Source organism: Lipophrys pholis (assembly GCF_963383615.2).
Source record: "Lipophrys pholis genome assembly, chromosome: 1".
Taxonomy (NCBI): Eukaryota; Metazoa; Chordata; class Actinopteri; order Blenniiformes; family Blenniidae; genus Lipophrys; species Lipophrys pholis.
The window spans coordinates 979,000-990,504 of record NC_137635.1 but is presented as its reverse complement, the minus strand read 5'-3'; the positions used below and the strand labels follow the sequence as shown (position 1 = coordinate 990,504).

At 44.0% G+C, this 11,505-nt stretch overlaps 1 protein-coding gene across 1 annotated transcript; it reads left to right on the top strand.

Moving 5' to 3' along the window:
* The first annotated feature begins 969 nt into the window (after nucleotides 1-969).
* Nucleotides 970-3,354, top strand: LOC308119256 (C-reactive protein-like). Its single transcript, XM_080479134.1, has 3 exons — nucleotides 970-1,094; nucleotides 1,184-1,253; nucleotides 1,886-3,354. The coding sequence occupies exons 1-3, from the start codon at nucleotides 1,086-1,088 to the stop codon at nucleotides 2,494-2,496; spliced, it is 690 nt and encodes a 229-aa protein (XP_080335260.1). The 5' UTR covers nucleotides 970-1,085; the 3' UTR covers nucleotides 2,497-3,354.
* The last annotated feature ends 8,151 nt before the right edge of the window (nucleotides 3,355-11,505 follow it).

Genomic DNA, 11,505 nt, shown 5'->3' with positions numbered 1-11,505 from the left:
AAAGGAGAATCTAAAATATGTAACAACATGAGGCGTCGTGACGCAGAAAAAGTTGGAAAGAAAGTCACCTTGGTGTCAGGCGGTCTGGTCAGGTAATACCACCCTCTACCACCAGATGGTGTAGTGGAGCTTCGAAGCTCAGAGTTTAAATGTATATTACAGTCAAAAGAACAAACATATAATGCTATTCTTACATTTACTTGATTGGAAATGATCATTAAAAAAACAGCAACGCAATTAAATAAGGTTTTAGATTAACGCAGACTGGAAACTATAGTGAGTAAATCCTGCAACCTCATATATGAACAAAGAAAAAATGAATTTAAAAAAATATTCCCAATGATGGAGACACACAATGATCAATGGCTGCTGAGCTTCATTTAAATGTACATTTTTTTAATCTTCATGAAATAATGTGACCATCTGCACGAGTTTGTTTCTAAAAGTAAACATGAGAAGTTGAAATTTCAAGTAGAATTTTTATTTTGCCAACAGAAGTGATCAAACACGTCCACATCCTTTATGATTTCTCAATAGTGATTATTATTATTATTATTATTATTATTATTATTATTATTATCATCATCATCATCATCATCATCATCATCATTGTTATTATTATCATTATTATTATTATTATTATTATTATTATTCTAACTGTTATCACTATGACCAATTCTATCTAATGTAAAAACTATTTCTGGCATTTTTGTTTGTATTTCTTTTTTTCTTACCTATTCTCTGTACCTTATGAAATTAATATAATTTTGTTTAAATGTATTTTATGTTTCTATGTTATTGACTCTAATGAGGGAAACAATAAAAATTCATATAAAAAAAAATAGTGACTATTATGGGATGTAAACATGTGCAATGTTAGGGAAGTTGCTATTGTCTGGTCTTGCCATGGAATACACATGTATACACACACACACACACCCACCCACACACACACACACACACACACACACACACCATTGTGAGAGTGTGTGTTGCAGAGCTGATGTCATGGTCGGTGCCAGGAGGGAAGCGAGACGCCAGCCAGCGGGACTGAGGCACCGACACACAACGTTCAAGAAATCAACATGGAAATGGTAAGAAAAGCTGATTTCCTCTCACCCTGAGATGGAGCTTGTGGTTATTTGATTGCTGACGATGGCGACTGTCCTGCGTGTGTTTCCAGAGTGGCGTGAGGCCTGCTGTGCTTCTGCTTGGTGTCGTGACGTCTGTGACTTTCTCCTCAGCCACTCAAGGTAGGAACCAAAAACAAAATGTCATTAGTTCACTAATCAGCCAACAAAATGTGCCCCCGTATGTACTGAGTACAACGTGGAAAGCTTTTACAAAACTATGAGCAAACTCTCCCGATGTAAAATCTAAAAGTCATTTAGCCTTTATGATCCATCATAAATATTCATTATTGATTCTTCCTGCTCATTTCTGCTTTCTTCACTGTGCTGCTGTGCTGATTAAACCTCTTTGTAAGGCACACTGATGTCCTTACATGCTGACAAAAGGAAAAAGAAATCAAGTATAGTTCTATTAAAGGATATTTCAAGATTTCATGTCTCTATTTTTGTGCCTGTAAATCATTTATTAATAATTCAACATGTTTGATTCGATTTACACATACCTAGAGCTAGACCGATATAAAGTGGTGTGTTTGAGGCTTTAATTATTATTTTACAGAATTTCTTGCTCTGTAACCTGATGACAAATCTCACTTTTCATTTAATAATGTCTTGGATCAAAAGTAGCACAAGTGGAATTCTATGAAAAGACTAATCGAGTCTATAAATCAGATTTTTCCAGACGTGTGAGTCAGCCTGTATGTGTGGACGGGTCTCACCGTTTCACACACATTCTTTTCTCTCCTGACCTCCAGTTGGTCTGAGTGACAAAGTCCTGGTCTTCCCTTACGAGACGGACTTCAGCTTCGTGGCGCTGATCCCTCAGAAGGAGATGGCGCTGCGGGCCTTCACCCTCTGCATGCGTGTGGCCACCGAGCTGCCGGAGGAGCGCCAGATCATCCTGTTCGCCTACCGCACGGCCGACTACGACGAGCTCAACGTGTGGCGGGAGAAGGACGGACGGGTCTCCTTCTACATGTCCGGCGACGGCGTCTTCTACTACCTGCCTCCTCTCACCACCTTCCGCACCAGCCTCTGCCTCACCTGGGAGTCCCGCACGGGCCTGGCCGCCTTCTGGGTGGAGGGCAAACGCAGCACCTACCAGGTGTACAAACCGGGCCACAGCATCCGGCCCCAGGGCAGCATCATCCTGGGACAGGACCCCGACAAGCACCTGGGGGGCCTGGAGGCCGTGCAGAGCTTCGTGGGCGAGGTGGCCGACCTGAACATGTGGGACTTCGTCCTGTCCAGGAGCATGATCCAGGCCTGGAACTACGGACACAAGGTCCCCAAGGGAAACATCTTCGACTGGGCCACCATCGAGTACGAGCTGAACGGGAACGTGATGGTGGTGGACGATGACTGACTGGATGTGGAGTCCAAAGCAGGAGGGGATCAGGTTTCTGAGGTCGGCGTGGGACTGATCATGATTTGTCTCCTTATCTTTCTTAGATTCACTGTTGTTTTCTTGTTATGATACTTCAACTGTTCCTCCTTGAGTTTCTATCGTTATCGCAGATAAACGAGTCTTCCTTTATCGCCTGGAATTAAAACCCACTGCTTCACACGCAGCACCAGAGCTTTGGCATTCGAAGCCACTTTAACAAAAACAGACATACTAAGTTATTTCAGATTTCTCCATAGGGTGGCACTCTGCACTAGTTTACACCATCCATGCAGCATCTGGTCCAATAAAACATTAAAACTAATAAAGATCACAATTTAGACTCATTTCAATTTCTTTGTTTTGCACAATTCCAACATTTACCAGACAAATTTGTTTAAGAAGTTAAAGCATCACCACAACGCAGCTGAACATACACACTTACTCTAACGTATCATCACACATCCAACATCTACTAACAAAACTCACACCCAGTAAATGTTAGTTTATTGATCAAAAATGATGAAGGTGATATTGAAAGTTGTTTTTTTTTTTTATCACACGAGACTTGATGTCTTTAACCGAGAGACAAACAACAATTATCATGTTTGAAATCGTCTGCCAGCGCGTCGCCGTCGGTGAACAAACTCTCTCATGAATTTTCAATGTTTCCACTGATGTAAGAGCGCTTTTGGGTCTGAAATGAAATCTCGCCGTGCGCATGACTAATATTGTTTGTAATTAAAGAGAAGATTTTGTCTTTGAACTCTGGCAGCTTTCTTTTCAGGATCACCAACTTTTTCACACATTTTGATAAAAAACAGAAGTACGAGCCGATTTAAAAACCAGAGCTGTTGCATTGTTGTTATTGCAAGAAATTCTTTTCTTTCTTTTTTTTAAGGGGCGGGTTCTTGTTTCCATTTTCAGTTTTATTCATTAACACAGCAATTTAAAGGAGATGGTATAATAAAGCGTAGACACACCCCAGCAAATAGTGTAAAATATACAGTCCTTCAGTCAGAACTGGCCCAGCAGTGTCCAGTCTGCAGGATGTGCAATGTGAAAATAACAAAGAAGATTTGAACACAAGACAGAAGACACATTTTCACCTGCTGCTTCTAGTTCTATCCTGTTCATGCAGTAATTATAAAGCTGCATTACAAGCTGGGCTCATGAAATCCAGACGTCGAGGGTGAATTTGTCTAAACATGCAGAAATCACATGAGGAGAGCAGATAGAATCATCGAGCCATGAGTCTTACCTCCCATCTTGTCCAGTTTGCAGGGTGCCGGACAAGATGCCAGCGAACAAAGACACGGAACACCAAGTTCATCACATCTACATCTACGGGCATTTTAGGGTCATCAAGAGACCTGCTATGTATGTTGTTGTACCTTGTGAAGAACCTGGAGGGCCAGACGAGGCTTTTTACAACTGAACCACTAATTCATCGAGTGGCTTCAAAAGATTTTGTAAAAATGAAAATGAACATTTTGAGATAATACCTATTCTTCGTTTCAAACATGTTCTTATTTAAAGGGGTCATATTCTACAACCTTTCAACTCTTTCACAAATTCTCTAGTTGGTCCAAAAACGTTGTTTTCAAAGTTTATTGCTTTTCCTTGATTTACTTCATTTGAATATTGGATCATAGGAGCGGCCTTACTGTGGGAGGAGTCAAAGGGAGGGCCTACCTCGATTGGGATTGGCTGAACCCCTGATGACACTATATAGGGTTTGATTCTGATTGGCTGCTTGGAGCAACACACTTTTTAAAACCTGAAACAAGTCAGGGACAGAGAGGACCGACTGTCTTCACTTCTGGGACGTCGTTCCAGGTTTGTGGACGAGTAGTACTGCTGGAAAACCAGTAGGAAGTGAATTTTGCATCATGTGACCCCTTTAAGCTCACTGAGCTGTTTGGCCTCATTCAGGTCCATCTGGGCGTTAAAGTTATTCTGCCACCTCTCAAAGAACCGGACACATTGCTTTCTGTTTGCACTGGCTGGGGAACAGTGAGGGAGAAATACTTTGCAATCATCACATTCCTCTTACTGAAGCAATGTTGTAATGGTAAAGAAAACTGAAAATATCCACCGGAGCACAAATGAAATAATGAAACCATTGTTTCCATGTGTATGAATTCGTTGTGTTCTCCGATGGACCGCGGCAAACAACCACGAGACATATGTCTTCCACCGCAGTCGTATGGAGCTACTCCACTAACAAAGGCCCCTCAGAAAAGGCTCAAGGTCAGATCTTCTCCATCCAAGTGTAACACAGTAACCCTAAGTTCCAGCGCGCCGTCTCCGCTCGCCTCTGTGCACCCATCCACCCCGCCTGCGCCGCCACCGCTGACCTCCTTGCAGAGACGAGGGAGAAGTTTCCGGCCGTGCAGCCCGAGCAGGCTTCCTTCGGGGTGGTAAAGTGCTGCGTTCCCAGTGTGTTTATTCCGACCAAATCAGCCGTCGGCTCTCTCGCAGCAGCTAAATAAGGAGAAGGCAGGGCCAACGAGTTCTGACTGCGGGTCAGCAGCCAAATGTTCCACCTTCTTGGATGTTGCAATGCATCAATCGCAATGCCCACTCACTGTGCCGTAACACCTTTGTGGACCATCTGCCCAAGCCTGGCTTCTCAGCCCTCTGGTACACACACACACACACACACACACACACACACACACACACACACACACACACACACACACACACACACACACACACACACACACACACACACACACACACACACACACACACACTGGGGCTGCTAATTCTTCAGACATTCACACGCAAAACTTTCCACTTATAAACTTTATCAGTCGTTTGCTATCTTTCCATTTACAAGACTGAAGAGTGTCTCTATTGTAAAAAATAGACTAACGTTTCTTAACCTAGATTTTGGACCTTTTAATTCCCTTGTTAATATCTTGACACACCTCTTCTCTGCACCCCAGAAGGACGTGGAGCTGCTTAACATAAGGACCAAATCAGTGTCCTCCTCACAGAAGGGATAATTATTCCCCGTGTCCCTGTGTTGCATGCATTATCCAACTGAGCAAACAGTTGCAGGGCTCCTTGTCCCGCTCGGGGACAGGGACCCATGAGATCTGCATATTGGCCCATGGTGGTGTAAGCTGTCTGGGACGAGGCGGTGCCGCTGCCTGTATGTCCGTGCGTGTGGAGCTGGTGAAAATGTTTTCCACGCGAGAGGAGATAGACGGCGAGAGGGAGGCCCGTGTGAGCCGGGCGAGGGGAGACAGAAGGAGGGCCGTTCTGGATTCCTTCGAGCAACTCCAAATAGATTTCCAGGGCAAAGCATATTTGCATACGCAAGACAGTGCTACGAGCTATCCCAGTGAGCCGTGGCATGTGTGCATTGAACAGATGGATCATTTCTTTTTTTTTTATTTTAGAGCTTTCTTGCAGATATTTCTGCCCATTCAATTGAGATCTTGGGATTATTCAGCTGGATTTTTTTTTAATCATGAGGCTTAAAAAAAGCGTCATCAGGATCAAGCAGCTCTTGTTTGTCAGGTTTTTCACGTGATCGATGGCAGTACATCGGGAGGTTTTCAGTTTCAGACTTGAGCTGTCAGCAGGGAGATTTCAATCTGTGAACCTCCAGAACACTGCTGCTCCCTTATAGGGAACCACCGTTTAAACCACAAAGTAAAACAAAGAACAACTTTCGTTCTCCTGGTGATGAAACATCTGATCTTCATCTGCAGTCTGCTGGTGTCAGAACCTGCATCTCAGAGGAATTATTGCCCTGAAAAGAGTTTTAATCAAATTAATAATAGTCGTCTCTTCTTGTTTCTTTAAATCATGAATTTAACGGTAAAGTTTGATGGGAACTGGAGAAAAGCATCAGACTGGTTAGGATGGAAACCTTCGTCTCACCGCTTCGCCTCCGTTTTCACAAAATCTTTAGACAATAAATCCAATAACATCTGTTTGTAAAGCTCAATGGAGGAGTGAAGACATGACCTGAATGTCTCTCTCTCTCTCTCTCTCTCTCTCTCTCTCTCTCTCTCTCTCTCTCTCTCTCTCCCTCTCTCTCTCTCTCTCTCTCTCTCTCTCCCTCTCTCTCTCTCTCTCTCTCTCTCTCTCCCTCTCTCTCTCTCTCTCTCTCTCTCTCCCTCTCTCTCTCTCTCCCTCTCTCTCTCTCTCTCTCTCTCTCTCTCCCTCTCTCTCTCTCTCTCTCTCTCTCTCTCTCTCTCTCTCTCTCTCTCTCTACTCTCTCCCTCTCTCTCTCTCTCTCTCTCTCTCTCTCTCCCTCTCTCTCTCTCTCCTCTCTCTCTCTCTCTCTCTCTCTCCCTCTCTCTCTCTCTCTCTCTCTCTCTCTCTCTCTCTCCTCTCTCTCTCTCCTCTCTCTCTCTCTCTCTCTCTCTCTCTCTCTCTCTCTCTCCTCCTCTCTCCCTCTCTCTCTCTCTCTCTCTCTCTCTCTCTCTCTCTCTCTCTCCTCTCTCTCTCCTCTCTCTCTCTCCCTCTCTCTCTCCCTCTCTCTCTCTCTCAGAGCTAGTAATCTTGCAGGCTGCTCGCTCGTCCTGCCCCTCTGGGCTGTATGAAAAATTCACCAAGGCTTTCCCATTAGAGTCAGTCTGAATCAGGGCGCAGGCGTTACAATGGCCACTCGCATGACACTTTTATCACTCGACATTAGCAACGCAAATGTTGTGTTTACCAAACACAAAATCACGGCAGCGGTCAGGGTCATTCCAGACGTGCACCCCGCCGACCGTTCAGGACGGAACTCTACAAACCAGATGGAGGTTGGGGTGGGTGGGGGGTGGGGGGTGGGGGGACTTTCCAGTGCGAGTGTTTCACACTAACGGTGCGAGACCTGACCTTCCTGGTGTGGAGTGTGGGAGCGGTTTGGCTGTGTCCGGTACGATTCCTCCAGGCAGGACGACCAACAGCACAGTCTACCTCTGAGCGTCCCGCGTCCAGAAACATTAAACTCCCTGAGCAGAGGAAGAGCAGCACCCAGACAAAAGGCCGATCACTACTGTTTATAACTCATTTCATTTAGTTTGAAAACAGGACACAGTGAATAAAACAACAGACAGGCTCTATTATTCTGCTTTTACTTTATTCTTTTCCTCCATTTTGTCTTTTGAGCCTTCACTCTATGTTTTTATTTACTGACTTTAAGTTTGGGGGGTTTTTCCAAATATCTGGACGAGGCAATTAAAATTTTCTGTTCAAATAAAAGCTTGAAATGTTTTATTGTTTTAGTGCAAAGATTCGTATGAATTGAAAAACTAACAAAAAACTAACTCTAACAAATATTATTCCAGCAGTTAAAATGAAAGACAATAGTTTTCTGTTGTTGTTGCGCTTGATTCTGCTCACAGGCTGTATTTCTGCAGATAACATATTTTTAAGGGAACTCATGAGAGAAGCCAGTAAATTCATATTCAAATAATTAAAAAGACAATAAACATCCTATCTTTTTTCAAAATGTAAAAATGAGATAAAATAAAATTTAAACCAATCTCATCAGAAATTATTATTAATAATCATATGTTGTATTGTGATGCTTAAACAGCATCATCATCATCATCACATTTGTCACATGTCATTTTATCCACATCTCTCATATGACACGATCAATTAATCAGAAAATGATTTCCTCTCCGTTACGATCAAGGCAGCAACACAGTCGTGACTCGGTGCACAAAAGATAAAACCATAAAAAGAAAAGAAAAGACTTTTCCTGTCGTTTGCTGCACATTACAAAGCATAAAAAAACAAACAATTATTCGGTGTCCTCGGCCCTGAAGGAATGCAGCATTAGAGAGGAAAGAGGAGCGAGCGGCTCTGTGGTTGAATGCGTCGTGGCTTTTAGCGTTGAATTCCCCTCCGTCGCCTCTGGGCCGGCCTCTCCTGTGAACATATGAGCCGCGCCGCAGCGTGACGGTCCAGGGCCTCCTGATTAAATATTACAGCCCTCTAAATGGATGGAGATTAGCCTCTGTGGGAATGTTAGGGCTTAATTTACCCCCCCGGCCAGATAGAGAGTGTGTGTGTGTGTGTGTGTGTGTGTGTGTGTGTGTGTAGGGCCGTACATGTGCATGACTGTAAAGGGATTACATTTTGTCAGGAGTAGGTCAGTTGAGGTTGAGCTGTGGTTTTCTTCGGGGGGGGGGGGGTCACTCACTTTCTATCAGACAAATTAAATTAAGGACACGTCAGCCTCACGCTTTCTATTTTTGGTCAAATTCGATCGTTTTCTATGAAATGGGACATATTTTAGAGAAAAACTGAGACACAGTTTGGAGAAGAAAAAAGAATGAAAGGTGCGAACGAGGGCGCAGAGTGGTGCAGTGGTTCGCACTGTCAGCTCACACAACAGAAACCCAGTTCGAGTCCAGGCCAGGCTTTTCTGTCTTAGGTTTGCATGTTCTCTTTGTACTGCGGCCCCCTCCCGCAGAGCAAACACATACATGTGAGGGTAATCAGTGACTCTAAAATACCCCCAGGTGTGGATGACAGGGTGAACCCAGACGGCACCAGCCAGCGGGGATCAACCTAGTACTACAGTACTACAGTACTCCAGTACTATAGAAGATGGATTGATTGAATAACTATGTGAATTAATAAAGGTAAGCTTACTTTATGCTTGCAGTATCACACCCAGGCAGAAGTATTCCTCCTTCAGTACATCTCCAAGTTGACTTTCTTTTCTTCTTCTGCAGAATCATCTGATCTTACAAAGGTAAATCACATTAAAATACAATTTTGTAGTAATTATTTAAAAGAGTTGTATCTTTTTTTGCTGAATACAGAAAATGTGTGTGTGTCACACATGTAGAGAAACCGAAGTTGTTTTAGTTTTATTAGAATCATTTTAGAATTGTTGATCTAAATTCTGACATTTCCTCCTGAAAAGTTACGAAATGATGCAAATACAAAATTGTGCGTATAATGAAACCCACATGCACTAAAACAAATCTACACAATTACTATGGTACAGTAATTAAATTATAGGAGGGGAAAGTCACATTCTGTTCAATTTAATCTCTTATTGTCCAGATTTAAATGGATCTGGAAGTAAATCTATTGAGCGCTTGTTTTCTCTTCTTGGACAATTGTTTGCTTTAAGCAAAATGTAAAATTAAAAGACTATTAAAAGCATTAAGTGTTCTGTTTTAGATATATTTCTACCTGTTCTATCTGCTTTATTGTAGCTTCCAGTTATTTCATCCACAGTTATGGATTAAACAACTGTTATTCTAATTGCAGTCTGTTTTCTACGTTCTTTAATAACATCTCCAAGTTTCAGTTTGCATTATTGATTTGTTGGTTTTGTAGTTCACCGCATGGAAAATGCTTTTAAGGATGTGAGTGCGTGTTTTGAGGTCTTTGCACGAAAACCCAGAACTTTATTATTTATAAACACACATAAGCTTCAAGAAGAAAGCGAAGATCTATTAAACCATCCGCTCTCTCTCTCTTTTCATCTGTACCGTTCAGATAAACATATGGTTGGTTTCTCTCTCTCTCTCTCTTTTCAGCAGAAGCATCAGATGTATCACTGCGAGGCCTGATTGCTCCTCTTAATTCTCCTCTCATAACGGACAAACACATTCATCAAACACACTCCACATATGTGTACAGCATGCACAGACAATGACTGCGCGACGCAAACGTGCCGCGGCGTTCGCGCGCGCGCGCACACACACACACACACACACACACACACACACACACACACACACACACACACACACACACACACACACACACACACACACACGTGCACGCAAGCACTCTGTGCCACTGGGCAGGGACTAGCCTGAAAGATTGAAAGCAATTAAAACTATCATCTGCAGTGGCTCTGGGCAGGCCTGTGGCTGCGAGGGGGGAGCTGCCACTGTGCATCAGCCTCTCAGTCTCAGCAACGCACAGCGACATGAGAGGGAGAGTCGCAGCGCTCTCTCTCTCTCTCTCTCTCTCTCTCTCTCTCTCTGTATCCGAAACACAACGCCACCGCTCCCCCTCGCATCGTACGCACATGTATGCTCATGCGAGGCTTTTGTCATACTCCTGCCACAACGCCGGGTGCAGCTGCTCATCCTCCACCTGTGTCCACGCCAACACGCCATCAAGCTCGGAGACGAACAGTCGCTCGTCGGGAAGTTGAGCTGGTTTGTAACAATAATGGTTTAGATTTACTGCAGGTGCGTCGCACACGGTCTCATAATGGCCTGGCCTGAAGCATAAGCAACGTGTCTCCAGAGGTGCAGGGAAACAAGACAGTGAAAAACACACAAAAGTTTAAGTTGTGAGTCAGTGTGTTGATTATGCAAGGTGCCTTTGGTGCTGGTAGAAGTGCTTGTTTGGTTCCTGTAAACAGAGTCAGCAGAACCTCGGGTACTCATGGATGGAGGCCAAGAGAGAAAATAGTTATTGTTCCGGTAAATACTTCAGTGTTTTGGGGTGATTCACTCACACACACACACACACACACACACACACACACACACACACACACACACACACACACACACACACACACACACACACACACACACACACACACACACACACACACACACACACACACCCCTGCTCATCAGTCTGATCTCATTAAGCGAGGAGTGCGGTGACTCCGAGCTGTTTGGACCAAACTTGGAGCAGTTTACCTGCGTTCAGATCTCTTGGAAAAGGTGGCTGTCTGCTTCTGTCTGGACCGACCCTTAACAAGTCTCCTCAGGACAACCACACCACCATTATCAACCGTGGTTACTGTTTCTCTCTCTCTCCCTCCGATCGGCTCGCGACCTGTCACTCTCACTTAGCGTCTACATTAGCACCGGTGGTTTCCTCATCCTGGTTCTCTTCAGCCCTCCCCGCCACCGTCTCCCCTCGGTGCGTTTGAATACATATCTCCAATACTCTGCCCCGTCTTAATTTGACAGGCCCCTGTTTTGTCAGTCTGACAGGCCCATAGCAAGACACTAATAGGCCACAGAGACCACC

Coding starts and splice junctions, on each gene's coding strand:
- LOC308119256 (XM_080479134.1), top strand. Junction 1,254..1,885: donor TTTCTCCTCAGCCACTCAAG/GTAGGAACCAAA, acceptor CCTGACCTCCAG/TTGGTCTGAGTGACAAAGTC.